Source organism: Melospiza melodia, chromosome 2 (genome assembly GCF_035770615.1).
Source record: "Melospiza melodia melodia isolate bMelMel2 chromosome 2, bMelMel2.pri, whole genome shotgun sequence".
In the NCBI taxonomy this organism is placed as follows: domain Eukaryota; kingdom Metazoa; phylum Chordata; class Aves; order Passeriformes; family Passerellidae; genus Melospiza; species Melospiza melodia.
In genome coordinates this window covers 88,506,108-88,525,056 of record NC_086195.1, presented here as the reverse complement: position 1 = coordinate 88,525,056, position 18,949 = coordinate 88,506,108, and the positions used below count along the sequence as shown (strand labels likewise).

At 43.2% G+C, this 18,949-nt stretch overlaps 2 protein-coding genes across 6 annotated transcripts in view; one reads left to right on the top strand and one right to left on the bottom strand.

The window, feature by feature from the left end:
* Positions 1–4,113, top strand: part of WDFY2 (WD repeat and FYVE domain containing 2) — a 59,177-nt gene extending 55,064 nt beyond the window's left edge. The window contains exons 9-12 of the mRNA XM_063149256.1: positions 1,044–1,145; positions 1,787–1,917; positions 2,228–2,336; positions 3,003–4,113. Coding sequence (XP_063005326.1) covers positions 1,044–1,145; positions 1,787–1,917; positions 2,228–2,336; positions 3,003–3,032 — 372 coding nt within the window. The 3' untranslated portion in view covers positions 3,033–4,113. The remainder of the gene's footprint in view (positions 1–1,043; positions 1,146–1,786; positions 1,918–2,227; positions 2,337–3,002) is intronic.
* Positions 4,114–10,259: 6,146 nt separating this feature from the next.
* DHRS12 (dehydrogenase/reductase 12) overlaps positions 10,260–18,949 on the bottom strand; it is a 29,551-nt gene continuing 20,861 nt past the window's right edge. For 3 of the 5 annotated variants that reach the window (XM_063149258.1, XM_063149259.1, XM_063149261.1), the window contains 4 exons: positions 18,222–18,326; positions 17,577–17,667; positions 16,131–16,268; positions 10,260–13,580 (listed from right to left, as the gene is read on the bottom strand). In XM_063149258.1, coding sequence (XP_063005328.1) covers positions 13,453–13,580; positions 16,131–16,268; positions 17,577–17,667; positions 18,222–18,326 — 462 coding nt within the window. In that variant the 3' untranslated portion in view covers positions 10,260–13,452. Of the gene's footprint in view, positions 13,581–16,130; positions 16,269–16,705; positions 16,849–17,576; positions 17,668–18,221; positions 18,327–18,949 lie in introns of those variants that run through there. The other 2 variants (XR_010026765.1, XM_063149260.1) reach the window with 2 other exon arrangements.

The window sequence follows — 18,949 nt, the reverse complement described above, 5'->3', positions numbered from 1 at the left end:
AGGTGCTATAAGCTGTCTTTCTGTTTGACTACAAAGTAGTTGTCACAAAAAAAAATGTTTTCTTCATCTGTAGTGTTCAAATGCCCAAGAGATGGAAAGTTATACACAGAGATGTAAATCTCTAGGCATTAAAAGGAAAGACTGTTGTGGGTAGAAAAGACAAGGCTTTTCCCCAGCAGAATGAAGTGCCTGCAGAATAACTGGCAGAAGAATATGAAACAGGTGATTGCTTTATTGCTGGGAGTCAAAGCTCTCCTGGGAGCTGAGGGTCTCAATCCATCCTTAACTTACCTTTGCCTGGCTTTTCTATTGTTTGTAGTTCTTTATCTCAGCTGTGTTTCTTGCCATTTTAATTTGCAGCATGTGAGAAACCAGTGGCTCTGACAAGACAACTGCGGTTTGCTAATAGCACTTCCTCACAAAGTGTTAAACAATATTTAGTGTTTATTTAACCTCATGGGTTGATGAGGGAAAAGAGCTTGGGTTTGGTTTGGTTCAGTTGAATCATATCTTTCTGATCCCTGTGTGTGATTTGTAGCACAGGCACCTCTGACAGCAGGAACTCCTCTTAGGGTGTTAAAGAAAGAAAGAATGCGAAAACCTCCCACAGCATCAGTACTTCCCATAACTTCCCTTTCCCTTCAGATTATTTGCTTGGCTGTTGGAAATACTGATTGACCCCAGCTCCCACCAGAGGCAATAGCAGATGGTAAATGCTGTCCAGACAGGACAGAACAAAATATTTTTATATAAAATAGAGTTGTTTCTGTGGTCTTATTATCAAACTCTTCTTCATGATTGGGATGAAAACTGTTTCTTCCATGTCCTTCAAAGCTAAGCCAGAAAAGACATCCCAGGGAACAAATATCATCTTGTCATCATCAACAACAGTCAAAATGGCATCTTGGGAAAATGGAGATAATAAATCAAGCTTAGCTGGCCATATTGCCACACCACAACACATCTTTTTTGTCCTGCCTCTAGGCTCCCTTGGAAAGTTTTCTACTTGTTGCTCACTTTGTGTTTATATATGTGTGTTGCAGACCCCGGAGTGGCTGGATAGTGACTCCTGTCAAAAATGTGACCAGCCTTTCTTCTGGAACTTCAAGCAGATGTGGGACAGTAAGAAAATAGGCCTCAGGCAGGTTTGTATGTGCCCTTCAGTGTGTTAACATGGTGCTATTAAGCTTTTCTTTCGTAATGGATTCTAGTAACCCTTTTGCCCCCTAAAGCTTTGAGAATTTACATTTTGTTCTTCCACTAAGTGCTCAGGGGTGGGACAGTGGCTTGATTTTGTGGTTGAAAGGAACACACTGTTTTTTTTCCAATCAATCCAAATAGCAAAAGCATGTAATAGACCTTGGGCTGAGTATATCTGGGGCCTTCCATGACTTTAGCCATGGGGGACTTCGCTCATTGTTAGTCAAATAAGTTACAGAAAGAAATTTACAGCTGATTTTTGGAGATTTTGCTGGAACCAAAGCTGTTTTCAATAAGATTGGATAAACATCTCTACCTGCTCGGGCTGTATTGGGAAAGGCTCACTGGTCTGCTTGAAACACACTGTGTTTTCCTGCCTAGCAGGAGAGGGCTGCCGATTGCAGACTTTTACTTAAGGGGCGTAGAAGTGCTGCATGTGCTCATGGAACTTGAGAAATGAGTGTCTGGGGCAGAGCTGAGCTGCATCGTATCTTGCTGGAGTGAGATGGAAGAGCCAGCAGGCCTGAGCAGGGAGCTGGCCTGGCTTTGTGGCCTGAGAAGTGTTTGTCCCTGTTGTGTCGTGCAGCACCACTGCCGCAAGTGCGGGAAGGCCGTGTGCGGGAAGTGCAGCTCCAAGCGCTCCTCCATCCCCCTGATGGGCTTCGAGTTCGAAGTGAGGGTCTGCGACAGCTGCCACGAGTCCATCACGGACGAGGAGTGAGTGTGGGCACTGAGCTGCACTGCCCTGCAGCAGGGCCTGGGGGCTGCAGGGCTCCAGGAGGGAGCAGCCTGGCACCGTGCTCCCTGGGCTTTCCCAGCAGGATAGGAGGAGATCAAGCCAGAAGGGATAGAGAGCCCCTCGCCCCTGATCCTTTCATGCCAGAAAGGTCTCAAAGTGCTGTTTACAGAGTGGTTGCTGAATTGACAGCTTACAGCAGCAGTCAAATATTTTTTCCCCAATAGAGAACATTTTGGGGGGGAAATCCTGCAGTTACAGTTCTTGCTGATTTTGGATTTCTTTCTTCAGGAGAGCACCTACAGCTACTTTCCATGACAGTAAGCACAACATTGTTCACGTACACTTCGATGCCACCAGGGGATGGCTGCTGACCTCGGGGACAGACAAGGTCATTAAGGTAGGAGCAAAGAATGTGCTCCAGCTCCTGCACTTCACTTCCCTTTCCTCTCTCCTGTGGCTGCAGGATGTCATACCTGCCTTCTTCCACCCAGAGACTTCTCACTTGGGATTGGGATTGGGATTGGGATTGGGATTGGGATTGGGATTGGGATTCCTGCCCAATAAGGACCAAGGAGGTCTTGGTCCATGAGGTTATTGCCTGAAGGGGCTGGGACAAGTGTTCACTGTAGCTGTCCCTTGAGGAAGACCAACTGTTTTCCAACATGCCAAATCTCAGTGTGGCTAGATAAAGAAATAGCTAAAATAATGACTAAGTTATAACAGTTTAGGTAATTTGAAAAAACAAAACCCTCAAAATGTGTTATGACTGTTCTTATCATTGAAGTTAGTAATGTAGTGGGATTTTTTTTTTGTTTCTTTTAAGGCCAGATATGAATCTGGCTCATACAGGTGAAAGCTGGTGACATACAGAATGTCATTTTGTCAGCTTCCACCACTCTGACATAAGTGCTGGAAAATGAAATTAGACTTCTTCAGACTTGTGGCATCCACCTCTAACCATGTTGTGCCTCTTAATTAAAGAAAAAAGGTGTAAATTATACTATATAAAGATTCTATTTTTACTATTATTCATTATGTTGTTTTATTTTATTGTATTTAACAGTTGTGGGATATGACACCAGTAGTGTCTTGATGTTACATCAGTGGAACTTGAAAGGTGATATTTACAGAAGAAATGGATTTCCTAACCCCAATTATACTGCAGAAGATAGATAACACTGGGCACATATGGCTGATGAGAAAGGAACTAATGTGTTTACAACAACTTTATGTCCTCTGCTTGATCCAGGCTGAACATTTGCACGAAGACTCTTTCCACTTCTTCTCAAAATATACAAGAAGGTATTTTTTTAACTAACGGTTTGTACGATCTGACTTTGGTTGTCTTGAGTTCGTTTGGAAAAATCTGTGTGCAGTGCAATTTTTAGTTTTTATATTTCAGTATGTCAAGATACTTGCTGCTTTGTACAGAGGGTTCTTGGGTTTTGTCTTCCTCTGTGAGTTTTCGGTGTCAGCAGACTGTGTAAGGCAATTGGCTCTCCCTGCAGCCAGTACCTGTTGGTTTGGGATATTCCTGATGACCATGCTCTTTCCAGAGGAGGAAATCCAGGCATGGTCTCTGGGTGCATCACTGAGGAGCTGATGGACTATTGCAATTCCTAAAAGGGCTCTACCATCTACTTGTCCTAGTTGACATCATCCAGAGAGCATTCATTGGTCTGTATAATCTTCCTGCCTCTCCCTTTGCTGCACAAGTCGCAGAACCAAGGGTCAGGTTATTCAGCAACTGATTTCTACAGAAAACTGAAATAGTTTTCCAGCTCAGAGCATTCTAAGGAGCACACAGACTTGTTTGAGTTTGATGATGCTGACAGTCTGATTCAAATGAAATTATTGGCAACAGGAACTTTTGGGAGTGTGTGCATGGAGGGGGGCAGATCTAAAACTGGTCTAGATCTGAAAAGTCTGGTTTATCTCTACCTCTACCTCTACCTTGCACAGCAACATTTCAGCATTTATACTTGTCTGTGTTGTTGAAGATGAATTTTGTTCTTCCTGTTTTCCATATGGTTAGTCATATTTATTTTTTTAAATGCTGATGGTTTTTATTAATTTTCTCTATAGACCCAGAAGTGATATTGCTGAATGATGCCCATTGTCCTGTTGTCATACTTTACAGTTTCTCTTAATAATAAACAGTATTTAAAAACCTGGATTGACCAAAATTACCTTTTTAGAATGACATTGTCAAGGTGAATATCTATAAAAGCCCTTTTTTTCCAAAGGGACCTTCTCTGAAGAGCCAACTCTCCATTCCATTAATCCATGTTACTTCTTAGCATGACACTACTCACACACTTCAAAGAAATTGGTGTAGAGAATTTGCTCTGCAAAGGCTTTCCTGCATCTCCTGTTTCAGCAGGCCTTGAGGTTGTAGCTGTTGTGGTTGCACCACATTATTGGTGGCACTCGGTCTTGCCCTGTTTTGGACTTCCCTTCTTCCCTCTGCAGTGGGGAGGCCATGACATTTGCCACTTCAGAGCACACTGCTACCTGGAGGAGCCTTGTGGTCTCTTTTGAGAGAGAATGCCAAAAGAAAATAAAGCTTCTCCTTTGTTTGCCCAGCAGCAATTTGCTTTTGAGGGAAAAAAAATTATGGTTATCTCAATCCATGGCATTAATTCTGGTCCATTGAGCTGCTGCAGTAAAGGGTGAGTGGAATTCTGTGTGCACATCACAAGACTGCTATGTATTTTCAGGGAAAATTCTCTTCTTGAACACCTTGTAACATGTGATGAAGCATTTTGCAGTCATGTTCTCTGAAATAACACCACCTTGGGTTTCCTGGTCGTACAGCCTGTTGTTGTTTCCCCTCTGAACAGCATATTTTAAAGCATATTGTCAAACATAACTCACACAGTACTATTATTTTTCCAGCTTGAAAGTTGTTTTCTCAGTCTTCCCACGTTCTCTCCTGGAAACTAGATGCTTGTTTCCTCTTGGAATGCTTTTCATTACACCTTGTGCATGTTTTCTGATGACTGAAGCGTTCCTGGCTGTCAAAGCTATGCAAGATGAGCAAGTGGCCTGCCATATTTCGTTCCAGCTGGAGAGTATGTACAAAGCTTTGCTGGACTGTGGTGTTCCATATTCCCTTGGGCTCAGGGCCTTTTGGCCAGAGACCTGACTTGTGCTGTGCAGGGAGTGCATCCCATGGTGACAGAAGCACGGGCACACCAAAGTGAATTTCAATTGCTGTTTAGTGCTCGGTTCCTGAGGAGACAGCAGTGGCACCAAGGCTGGGACTCCATCACACTGATGGAGTCATGGAGCCTGCAAGGTGAGGATCTGCCCCTGGGTCAGCACCTGCTCCTGAATGCCTAATGTGCAAACAGAGGTGAAGAACGCATTTGAGAACGACTTGTTTGGACTGGTCTGCAATAAACTCATGGCCACTTCCCCTTGTCTTCCAAGGAGTCGTGGTTTCAATGTTGCTTATATGTGGCTGTGGGGTATGCAAAACTGTTTTGCAGAATTTTCCTAGTTTTCTTTCTCACTGAATGACTGCAGGGTTATCTGGATTTAAGTTAAATATCTCCTTATCTTGCAGTCTCAGGAGAAGCTGCTCTGGGCTTAGAAAATTATATAAACTGCAAGTGAAGCTGAGGGGAGAAGGAAAATTTGTCCCTTTGCAATGCCCTCGAGAGCTGAAATGTAGACATTATGAAGAGAAAATAGATGCATCTCATTCAATAATTCTTCTACTTTCCAAATGAAACAAGAAGGATTTGACACTGGGAGAGTTAAAATGCCTGCCTTCCTCTTCTGCTGTGTTAGAGTAGCAATCTCAGTTTCTTCTGTCTGCTAGATGCATACAAAAAGGGATCTCTGTTGCCTGGTCCTTTTTTTCCATTTTACTTGCTGAATAAGAAATCTGAGCTATTTTTATGAATTGCACTATTGGAGGATGGGAGGAGGGGGTGTTTTGATACAGGTGTAGACTATGCATAAACTCTTTAATGAAGCCAAGGCCCCTTTCCCTGGGGCTGCTGAAGGGCAGTAGCTTTTAGTGATACCTCATGCTGTGACAAGGGGCACACAGACATTGCTAGCTCTCTCTGCTCTGCACATCAGAAAAGGTGATTTCATTTCTCCCTTAGCTGGTGCTTCCTTGTGGGAAGTGTCCTCCAGAGCATTCTGGGTTTTTAAATTAGCAGTGTCTGTAGGGCTTAGGCAGGTGATGGGGCAGGTGCTGGTCACATACACAGTGCCTGAGCAGCTTGCTAGAGTCACTTGTGTCCCAGGTGGGGCAATCTGAGCACCAAACTTCAGTCTTTTTAAGCTGAAACTATTTAAATGAAGGGAAAAGTATGTGGGCATCTGCTTGCAATGTAGCATTGATGGTTCTCCCATCCAACTTAACGTCATGGTTAGATGTTGAAACAGCAGTGGTAGGGCTACAAGCCAGCCAGTCTGCCAGAGGATAACCCTGAGCAGTGACATTGGTGTGCTCACCTGTGGGCACCCTTGTCTGCAGCTGCTTTTTGCAGCCAAGCCCAGGTAACCTCCCTGCTCTGTCCTCCTGAACTCGAGGCCATCACATGAATGTCAGCATGTGGGCTCCCAGTACCTCAGCAGTGGTTACTGCACGTTGCCTGAGGGTGGCATGGGCATCTCCAGTACTGGGAAAGGGAGGGATGTGTTCCCTCTGAGTGGGGAAATGAAACCACTGTATGGAGTCCAGCAAAGGGACACTGAGATGATGAAAGGTACTGGAGTATATTTGGGAGAGCTGAGACTGTTCATCTGGAGAAAAGAAGGCTCAGAGGGATCTCATCAGTGTGTATAAATGCCTGAAGGGAGGGTACAAAGAGAATGCACTGGTGTCCAGTGACAGGGCCAAAGGCAAGGGGCACAAACAGAAACACAGATTTCCTCTGAACATCAGGAAACAATTTTTACTGCAAGGGTGACTGAGCATGGGCACAGACTGGCCAGGCAGGTAGTTTGTGGGTTCTCCATCTTTGGAGAAAACCCAACTGGACATGACCCTGGGAAACCATCTCTAGATGAACCTGCTTGAGCAGGACCAGATGACCTTTGAAAGTTCTTTCCCACCTAAGCCATTCTATGATTCAAAGTCCACTTAATGCCTGTGTCTACTCTATTGCAGAGAGAAGGAAAGAAATTACTATCTTTCCTTAAATCTAAACTACTACCAAATTAGTTACTAACAAATTAGCAAATATTGCATTTGTCTGGCCTTGCTGTTCCAAACAGGATTTGCATACCAGCAACCAAAGTTCTATTTTGTAGCACACAGGAAATAGGGCTACAATGGGTGGTTTTACAGGCCATGTCTTTTCCAGGAGACCACAGCAAGCCCATGGGATGTTTTCAATTAGGCCTTAGAAGATGCAACAGTAACAACAAACTTGATTGTTTGTTCAGGATGCATTGATGTGCTGAGCCCCTTCAGCGATGACCTCTTATGTAATATTGAGGAAGACAGAGATTTTTCTCTTCAAAATTGCATCTTGTGAATGTTGGCAGGAAATCTTTGCTCCTCAGAAGGAAAAAAATGTCCTTAGTTTGCCAATAACTCGAAGTTCTGGGATTTGAGATTAACTTTCTGTGATCACATGTGATTTTTCATTGCATTTTCCTAGTTTGGGGATTTTCCCTTGTGACCAGTCTTTGGCCATCTCTGAAATTTTGTTTGCTGCAGGACACATTGTACTGCTCAGAGGAGAAAGAGATTGAGTTCAATTGAAATTGCTGCCAAGTAGGGATGTTGAACTCAAACCGAAATGAAAACAAGAGAGCACAGTCCTGGCAATGTCTGTGCAAAGAGGGGATACCGAGAAAGAATGTTATCATCATACAAACAAAACCTAAAAGAACAAACCAAACCAAAAAGCACCTACAGTATAGAAATGAATATTTATCAGAGCTGTATAAAACCAAACATAACCCCCATCCCAGTACTGTAAGCCAGCCAGCAGCCGTGGTCCAGATCCAGAAGCCACAAGGAACAAAGAGTTGTTCCAGTCTATGAAGATTTGACTTCCATTTCTTCTTCTTTGGTTCAATTGCCAAATAATATTTATCTACCTCAAGTAGTTTTTTCAGGACTGCATTAAATGCATGAGCACTTAGATATTAAGAGGATGGGGAAAAGACACATTACTACTGAGATAGTACAGAAAAGGTGTCAGGCCTTATGAAGATAGTCTCTCTAGTTATTTGTTCTTTAGATATTAAATAATCTGAATTTATTAAAGGGTTTATCACCTTTATATTTTCCTTTTATCACAGGTCAGGGCATCCTTCAGATGTGAAAAACCCATTGCTAACCACCCCTATTTTGTCCTGTCCCAAGAAAATTCTGGAGAGTTGCCACCGCCAAGTAATTAGGGAATTTTCACAAATAAACAAATTCACTAACTTCCTTGCTACATCTTTGTCATTAGCACTAGTTTTGGCTATGGTTTAGCTTTCCAAAGGCTGAGCCTTGTTTCTGACTCTGCTTGCTAAGTTGTCATACTGACCAATACCTCATGGGCTTTGCTGTCTTTTTGATTAGAGGGATTTTATATGAAAAAAAGCTCCTACTGGCTTTTGTTCAGGTCAGTGTTTTATAGGAATGCTGCTCAACAATTTGACCATCTTTTCTACCAACTACATTGTAACACTTTCCAGTACTGTTCCATTATGTAAATAAGTGTCTCCTATGTAGCTGAATAAATTGTGGTATCTTAACCCCACTAAATTAATTTCTATCAGCTTTTGGCTATTTCTTTTCCTTCTCTATGTGTGTAATGAGGAATTTGGTTTACTGAGTTTTGACTGGAATCGTTCACCTGCCTGTTTGTGAATTGTCATAAAACTGACAGCTGTTGTATGGACATGTCTTTTGCCTGGACAAATTCCTACCCTGAGTGCCTGGCTGGGTGAGCAGCCCAAAGGAAATGGTGTCTGGGCAGCAGAGGAATTGCATGATTTTGTGCATCACTCCAAGGCTCCCTGTGGATCGTGGACTCTAAACTGAAAAGTAAAGGGAGGGAAGATGCTCAAGATTTTTAACCATCAAAGAAAATGGCACTTCCTGGGACCTCTCTCCCTGAAGTTTGCACAAGTGCAGGTTTTACCACTCTTCCCCCGTTTGGACAATATTTTTATGTGGGAAATGGCACTGCTGGTACAGCAAAGGTTTGAGTTGTATCTCCTGGCAGCAGGGTAGAAACCTGTCCTGCTGAAGATCTTTGGCCAGGCTGACACCGTGCCTCCTTCATAAAACTGAGCATTAGCTTTTGTTTTGATAGAAAACACACTTCCTTCAGAGGAATACATATTTTTTCTTTATCTGATGGCTCCCTCTAGAGAGAGGAACATAAATACTGCCCTACTGCACAAACTGAAGTTCTTGGATTTGATCACTTTTAGTCCCAGAAGTGGGTTTTTTGCACTTCCTTCCTATCAGATTTGCCTTTTCAAAGCCTTTCTCTCATTGTCCAGATCAGTGCTTTCTGGGAGACTGCAGGAATACAGAATTTTTAAGTAAGTCATCTTAGTTGCATTTTAAAATTATCTCGTGTAATCAGTTGCTGGCTCTGCTGCAATGTACCCAGAATTGCCTCTCCTAACAAAGCAAGAGATGGAACTTGAGACAAACAAGAAATACTGTGAGCTGAGCTAGGTAAGATGCAAAGCTGTGCTCTGCCAGAGTGGAAACTGCCTGTCTAAAATGACTGAGGGTGGATGTTGACCAGCACTAGTTTTAGATAAGTATGACCCAGTGTCATGAGATGGGGTGCTTTATTTTTGCAGGGAGGGTGAGAGAGTAACACGCAGAGCAACTCACAGATTTGAACTGCCTCATAGCTGCCCTCCTCCACTGTTCCAGCAGGTTGTTCCCTGAAGGACTAACTCCATGTTGACTCTTCACTCACCAAATTGAGGAAAACTAGTACTGCTTCAAGTGCCATAGCTTTTAGAAAGGCTTTGTCATTACAAAAATACAAACTAGTGCTTGTACTGACAATTGAAATGGCTGGGATTATCCCCCCACCAAATAAATTTATTTCCATTGAGGTTTGCAGGACTGACTTATCAGGCTATAATGAAGGATATAGCAGAACTCCCTTGGAGTCCAGGCAGTGCATATTCAAAATCCCACTTGAGCCCTGTTTTAATAGGAAGGGAAAGGGGTGGCCCTGCTCATACCTTGTTCCCACTGAGTAGAACACAGAAGCTGGAGTGTGTGTTACTGCAAATGCCAACAATTGGTATTGGCAGTTCACTCCAAAATTGTGAGGTATTTATGGGAGTGCCCCCATTCAAAGGCAAACAACAAACATTTTACAACTTTAATCAACAGCAGGTTGATTTAGTTTATTGAGTTTTTTTAAACAATGAATAAAGACGACCTGGAAATTAAAACTAAAGACAAAATGCAGTTTACAAAATTGTTTGATACCTGTTACATTGACCTCCTAAAATTTTCATCCAAGACAAAAAGAGAAGTTGCAGTGGTCCCTGCATCACCACCCTGCTGCACCGATGATGGGCTGTGCCTTTCCATTAGGATGTAGGGTAATGACCAACTCCACATGTGCTCTGTGGTGCTACATTCCTCTGCAAGATCCCTGAGAGCAAAAACTTCCCAAGTAGCTGACTTCACAAAATGAAGAAAAATATGAAGCTATCAGAGTGAGGTCAGAGTCATAAAAGCCTCAAAGCTGCCACAAGAAGTGTGGGGCTGTGCCTGGACTGGAAAGGGTGCCAAGAGCAGCTGCTGTGCTTGTCATTCCATTCCCAAGAACCAGATGTGCTCTCAGACTCCCAGTGTGCACTGCTTAACAAGGACCTGTGCCACCTTCATCTTCTGCTCATCTGTCACTGGATGCTGTTTTTATTTTGTTCATGAAGTTTTAAAGTGGAAGAGGAGAGTGAGGGGAAACCTAATCACAGTCTACAACTTCCTTGTGAGGGGAAGAGGAGGGGCAGGCACTGATCTCTTCTCTGGGGTGACCAGTGACAGGGCCCAAAGGAATGGCCTTAAGTTGTGCCAGGGGAGGTTTAGGTTGGATATCAGGAGAAGGTTCTTCACCCAGAGGGTGGCTGGGCACTGGAACAGCTCCCCAGGGAAGTGATCACAGCAGCAGCCTGACAGAGTTCAAGAAGCATTTGGACAGTGCTCTCAGCACCTGGTGTGACTCTTGGGGTGTCCTGTGCAGGGCCAGGAGTTGGACACCATGATCCTTGTGGATCCCTTCTGACCCAGCATAATCTTTGAGTGTGTAAATGTATTCACTTACATGAAGTTGCAAGTCACTCTGCATTAGACAGATCCTCTCACTGGCTTGCAGCCACATGCCATGTTTGTTCTCGTGGAATCAGGCTGAAATAAAGCATCAGCAGGACCATAATACCAAAGTGTGTGACACTCCGGACTTAGTTTCTACTTGTTGTTCCTGTTGTTTAGTTCTTTTTAAATCAGAAGTGCTCTTAAACCATAGCATGTTGCTCTTAGACACTGTGACCAAACTTTGATTAAAGCAGTTTTCTTCACTGGCTTAATTTTTAAGCGGTGACAAAAAATGAAAAATATAGGCTATTCAAATACACTAGTGTAGAATGTGAACTAAAATGTGTTAAATATATACATATATAGTGCACAATTTGTACTTTAATGAACTATTTAAATACCAGTCATTAAACTTTTCTTCTGTACTGCAGAGCTGAGAAGCAAACTGATGTAAATACTAAATAATGCAAATGTTTTTATTAGCCTTGCAGCTATTGGGTTAAGAAATGTAGTTACTATACATGCTTCCAGCCATGCTCTCGTTTTGGGTAACTGTATTTAACAGCTGAAACCATAGAAAATGTTAATACCAAATTTGCAGGAAATAAACCTCTGTACAAGCCTTGCTGTTGTTTTCTTTCACTATAGGACAAGAAGGAGTTAAGTTTATAAATGAGGCAATAACTTGAATGCTGACCCAGCCTCTTCGGGAGGAGCTGTGACAGCCGGACTTGTCTCAGCACTGCTTATCATGGGAAAATTTTTGTCAGGGCATCTCTGACAGTAAAGTCTTTACTTCTAGGGAGATTGACAATAGGCTGAAAAAAGCAGATTTTTCTTAAACTGATACTTAATAGGAGATCTTTGAATAATGAGGAAATACCATCAGGAGGAAACTAAATTACGTAAAGCAAGACAGAAAGAGCTCTCCTCTGTCCATCACCAGTCTTTAGCTGCTAGTCACTGCAGAGAGCTCAGGAATATCTGTGTTATATTTGTGTTTAGGTCCCTGGTCTTACCACACTGGTGTGAGGCACACGTGAAACTGCAGCAACTTGGCTGGTTCTGGAGGCAGCTGGTTAATAAACACACTCAGTTCAGGAGAAAAGGTGTTACCTTTGTTAATAATAGTCTTGGCTTTGCAGTAAATCTGAAATAATTAAGACAAAATGAGTCCCACCAGAAAGTCTTAGTCTGAGCTGATTGTCTTCAGCACTCTTAGAAAGATTCAGCACTGTAGGTGGTGCTTCTCAAACTGGATCCAGTAAATCCCTATGAAAAAGCCCATTTTCCCCTCTACCAATTTACAGTGAGAAACTCTGTGAGTAATTCAAATGTCCACAGATCAGGCAGGATGAATCCTGTCCTCTGTGTCTGGAAGTAAACACACCCAGACAAAATACAAGCCTCTCATCAGGAGGTACATTCTCCTCTAAAACCTGTGCCACACCAGTGCTCCCTTCCCCTCTTAATCCATTCACAATGATAAAACAATTCCCTTTAATCTCTCACAGAAATGGCAAGCAGATACACCTTAGCACATTGTTTCTTTTTGTGCCTACAGTCATGCAGCCATTTCTCTGCTGGATCCAGCCATGTCTGGGTGTGTTGTGTTGAAACCTCCTACTTCATGGTATTTTGACATAAATGGGATAATATTTAGCCCTGGCTCCACAAAGTAATGTGGAAGGCATTTGGCAGTGTTCCTAAATTCTTGCTGTTTAAACATGAGGAAGCAGATCACTTCTGCATACCAGCACTAATTTATAGAAACTAAAGGCTGTGAGGAATCCTTCCCTTTAAACTAAGCAGGCTCTGCAAGAGAGTTTATGCATTCCCAGTTACATGCTTGAGCCCAGTCACCCTCATGCAGTGAAGGAAGCCACCAACCTGTCCAATACAGCAGTTAAAAGTTGTGGAAAACATTCCCTGTTCTTTCCTGAAGTCCTTCACAAAGGCTACTGAAAGTACACTCCTCTGCATTTCTCTGTGCTCAGTGTTTTCTCAATTTTTCTTCCAATCCAAAGAACACAACCTTAGTGTGTCTTCAGGCAGCAGCTGCATATTCACAATGGGAGAGACTTGGCAGCAGAGGAAAATTACACAGGTGCCACTCTACCACTCATTACAAGAACACCTGAACCTAATTCATTTTTAACAGGCCTATGGCATCCTACTTCCCCTCAACAGCAGATTACTGTGTAATTAGAAGATTTGCGGTGACACAGTGTCAGCAGAGACCCTAAATTCCTGGAGAAGCAGATTTAAACTTCTGGGAGAACTCTTCCAGCACCTCCATTAGCTTCTCTTCATCCTCTGGTGGACTGTGGGTGTATGCTAGGGGTAAGTGTGTAGGGACTGGTTGCCTGTCTGGAAGAAGAGAAAAAAAATCTTACAGGTACATTTAACTCTCTTATAGCAGAAAGGTTTTCTGATAGACTCTGCACTGCCCAAACATACCTCATGGTCTTGAAGCCAGGAAAATTAACCTTCTAGGTAATTGCAAATAATGCTAATTAAGCTTATCTTCTAAACCAAAAATTAAACCAATTCAATCTGTATTTCAGAGCTGGAGTGATTTTCCTGTAGCATAATATGAGCTGGACTGTGCAGCAAGCCCTCATTTGCAGCTGGGGACAGTTTAGGAAAAGGAAGGCTTCCCTGTAGGGTTGTGCCTGTCACCAGTGCAGCACCCACAGGCAAACAGCAATAGCTGGATTTTGTTGCTGCAGGCAGAGGATGGTTTTGCACTTGAAACAACATTCTTCCTTGCCTCTTGGATAATCTTTCTAGTACTGTACAAATTCCCAGCTGGGACTCTGTAGTTAGGATTATTTTCAATCTTAAAATGCTTGCTTTCATCCTTAGAAACAATGGTTAAATTCTAAATGCAAAGGAACTTGGGCTTATTGCTCAGTCATCATAAGTGACACGTATGCAACCAAGTTTGCTCAGTTTGATGCTTTACTTTGTTTTCCAAATCTCATGCCTGTCACTCACTCTGTAAATACAGCTGTTACCACCATCCACCCTAAGGGATCCTCCCCTCCAAAAACATGGTGTCTAGAGCCTGGGAGCCTCATGACAATGCTGTCAGGTGTCTGTGGAGCAACAGTCAGAGCACTGGTGCAGCACTGTTAAATCTACTTAGCAGGCCCAACTTCCACAGCAGCCAGCTGAAACAAAAAGAACAAGCTGCTGCAACCCTGGGAAGCAGATTTCCCTGAAAACCTATCAGGCTGCTACTGGGCTTCCCAGGAGAGCAGAGGTATTTGCTCTCTTAAGAGCAAATGTTTACCTGACTGCACATACCACATAACTTCTGCTCATGGAAAACTGAGGAGAGAGAGAGAGGAATGTTCCACTCTCCATCACTGAATACGAACAGCTTCCCACCTAGCCATAGTGCTTCCAGTAGCCTGTGCTAAAGTTTGGGAACTAGGTATGAAAGCCAAGCTCAGCATCACAGAGAAGATGCTTCTAGTCTTTGGAAAGCAGGTCTCTGTTTTTATACATTTTAGCAGATGCAGAGAATTCTGGTAGTACTAGTCATGTTCTCACTTCATTATTTTCTCAGGTTTAAAAAAAAAAAGCTGGCTTTGGTTTGCTCTCAGAGGGAACAGAAGAAGAGAATGCAGAAAATGGAGGGAAACTGTGAATGATTTGGAAAATGGCTGCCTAGGATCAGAAGTGTGGGGTTTGTAGTAAAGTGCTCCTGCACGCCAAGCCCTTCACCGAAAGGGCCTGAAGAGTGCCCAAGCTAAGCTGTGGCTTCCAAAAGGTCGTAGAAGTAAGAAATAACTGACTTCACCACTATTTGGTAAGCACAAGACATACACAAGACACAGAACTTCTCTTGCAGCTTTAAGAGCAGTCATACCAGGACCAAAGCTCTCCAAAGTCAGTTGCTTTAGCTAAAGAGGCAGGGCGTGTTCCCTGTTTACCAAAGCTGGGGGTAGAAAAAGGCCAAAGGGAAGAGCCTGGTGAAATTACAAAAGAAACAGAAAGAACAACTGAGCAGAAGCATTAGGACCAGAAGAAAGTGACTGGAGTAAAAGAAAGGCAAAGCCTGGTTCTACAAAGAAGGCTGACCAGCTGGGATGTGGGGTTTCCACATGCACTGCATGCTGACACGAAAAGTGTCCATTTTAGTATCTGTCAGCCAACCCTGTGTGACTGTCTGTGGGACAGAAGGAACAAAGTCAACCCAAATGCAGACAAGTCTGAGCTTCCTGCATTCTCCATATAGCAATTCAGTGAATCAGGATTTGATTGCCACATCCAACAGAAGCACTAAGCTTCTGTAAGAAATTACCCTGAGCTTTCTCTTTCTGGACTGACCTGCATCAACCATTGAGGCTTCCTTGCTTCCAGCTGCTCCTACAAAGATGCCTGTCATTTGCCTGGGAGAAAAGAAAGGCTCTGCCCTACTTTTCCATTCCCTAAGCTCAGTGCCAAAAATGCCACTGTGCTCAAGTCTTTGCCCAGTGTTAGAGAAAGGGGGAATTGGCAGTTTTAGCCAGCATGGAACAATAGGAAGAAGAACCTGTCAAAGCAGAGCCAACTCCCAGTGCTCTGTGAGAAAGATGCTCATTTCCTAGCATCATAAAAGCTGCTGTTTGACTGCTGTGATTCACCTTCCCTTGGCACAGTCCTACATGCAGCCATTTTCATTACAAAAATCTCCAACCCTCCCTAAAGAAATGCTTTGAAGTCTCTATCAGCTACTTTAGAGGACAAAAGCAGAAATATAACAATTTAACACAATGCTCACTCGAACATTTAGACTTGAAACAACTTTGAGGAATGCTTTTATCCTTTGCACAAGCTGCCTTTATCCCCTTCCTGGCCAGACAGGGATCCTGAGCTCAGGCAGGCTGGGGATCTCCAGTGTGTGCACTGTGAGACACTGCTCCTTACCTTGGAAGAACAAGCCACTGGGCAGCTTTGTTGCTTCAGCTGACACCGCCAACCACAGGACGGTGTCGGCTCCCTGGGCCTCCGTGCGCAGAGAGTTCTTCATCCTCTCATAGAAATCCGGCATGGCTGACCTCACAGCTGGAAAGCATAACAATGGAATGCTGGCCTGCCATGAAAGGCTTTCTTGACACAAACAAAAAAAACCCTAAACAACAAAACAAAATACCCCCACCAAACCAGCTTCAAATTGCCATTTTTTGTGCAGGAAGGAGAAGAGGCATCTCTGGAGCTTATGGAAGAAAATGAATATTTCCCCGTATCTGGGAATAGGATGGCTTGTGGAAGAATAGCACTAAGTCACCAGATGATCCACCCCTTCTCTGTTTGGGCCAAATTACAGGGACAAAACTGACAACAGGATCTGTAAGAGGTTCCTCTGCCAATTCCACTCTAAAGATGACAAACACGAGGAAAACAGAAATTCCAAAAAGCAGTATTGTAATGGGATTTTTAGCTCTTCTTTTCTCACCAGTTTTAGGAAACCAGTTGCAGCACTGTATTTAAAAATTGCTTACTTGCTGTCTAAACTCTGGTTTCATTTTATTTTGTCCAACAGATGGTGACTGTGGGCCCATCCAATGTCAGTGTTTATTTTTGGGGGTTGGAGAGTCTTTGAACTTTAAGGTGGGATAACTTTATGGTTCATTAAGTTTGAAATCTGCAAAGGAAGTGCAAAAATAAATGTATTTTAAAGAAAAAGAAATACCAGGATATTTAGTTGGAAAGGGCTGTTTTCAAGCATAGACAGGGTAAATGCTTCTGTTGTCAGAAGCAAATTTTGGAAACTGCATCCCTATAAAAGACCTAGAGATGTAACTGCTATTCTGCATCCCAGGCTTGGGCACTGGGGACTGGAAACATTGGGGAATGCAACATGCATAGTGTATGACTGATACTGGCCCACCTGCTCAGAAGCAGTCACTGAAGAACAGCTGCAGCTCAGACAAAGACAAAACTGCTTCTCAATAGCAGTAAATGTTTAGAGGAAGAGCAGAGGGCTTGCACAGTGGTGCATTCTCCTACATGCCCTCACAAATTCCCAGTGTCTGCACATTGGTACTTACAGAGGCAGAAGGTCCATCTGTGTGTTTAACAGTTCCACTACAAATGCAATTTAAAAGTTACCTTAAAGAACTGTGTCTCTGCTGTGCATTTGTGCAGGGCTGGAAGCATTCACTACCCATTATTATTCTCTAGCTATACACAGCTAGCAGACACTGTGCAGAATAGAGCCACCAAGGGGATATAAAACTACTTCAAGCACCAGCTTGGAGAAAAGAAATTACTGCACCTGTTGCAAAAATATACTAGGAAGTTTCATTTCTCTTTGCTTTTAAGCTAATCCTGAAAAGAAAAAATATTGTCAGAGTGTGAAGCAGATGTTACCTGGGGTGTCTGCCCAGCCGGGGTGCATCACTGAGAAATGGATATTTCTGTGAGCCTTTGCCCACTGTTCTGTCAGGACAACTTGCTGTCTCTAGGATAGAGCAGTAAGAGCCACACTAGCACCACGTTCAACAGCCTGTCCACCAAATTAGTTCCCAGGGAAATAAACTACATCAAATGTGCCATAAATACCAGAGCATTTATGTACAGCAGAAATATACCCTTGCTCATCCTGGCTGGATTTATTGGATAATTTCATCAGAGACTTCCACAGTCATTGCCATCCATACCCTGGCTACAAATTTACTTTTAAAGCAGCTGCACTGCTTTTACTGACCATGTCTATTTGCTGCAGACTGTGGGCAAGAACTAAGCAGGCAGACAGGGCTCATCAGCTAAAGACAGTGTTCCCCCTTGGGACTTCTCTCATATCAAATCGAAGTCTAGCCATGCTCTCCTCCATGCAAGATGTATGCACTCCTAAGGGCATGCCATCATACTCCTGAAGATTACTGCCTGTGCATCTGCATGTGGGTTGGATGCAAGGGGAAAGCAGCAGTGACCAACAGGCTTGTTGCAAAGCAGATGGTATGAGCGGCCTAGCAAAGAAGGGCTGGGCTTTGTTTTCAATCCCATGGGCTGTACCTTGTTCTGTGCATACACCATGGTTCCATCAAATGGCCCACTTTCCGACTGCAAGTCAGATACGTTTAGTTTTTGAACTAGCATGCCCCCAGAAGAGACAGTGATCTGTAATGAAATGAATGAAAAACAAACAAATGAAAAGCAAAACCAGGAACTCCCCACAGAAGCACTCATGCATGCAGTGTAGTCTTCAGGCCATAGCTGGAAGTCCCTATGGAGCAGGATTCCTCTGCATACTCTTTGCATTATGCTTATGCTCAGGAGCAGAGCATACCTGGAGATGAAAGATACATAAGGTTTTTGAGAAGGGATTTTCATTCAAAGTGATGTTGATTCATTTCAGAAATTTTGTGCTTTTTCCTTTTGGAAAGTAATGGGGAGAAAGAAAATAGCAGAATAGCACTATCTGTAGTTTGTATGTTTAGCACTTACCAAAGCTAATTAGAAATCATACAAAACTTGGGAAATTTCATTTTTAAAAATGTACCTGCTGTCTTATTTTACACCAAGATCTGTAAAGTTCTTTTAAGCCTATACTCCTGTTGTACATATTTTGCACTCTGCTGCGGGAGCTGACTTGCCCTAGGGAATCTAAGAGGGTAAGTTCCCAAATGAAGTATTTTACACTGATTTCCAATGAAGGGTTGAGAGCAGCAGGCAGGAGCTTTGCCTTAGACCAGGAGGTTTTTGTTAGCAAAATCCAAGAGGATTTTAGCGATCCTTACAGC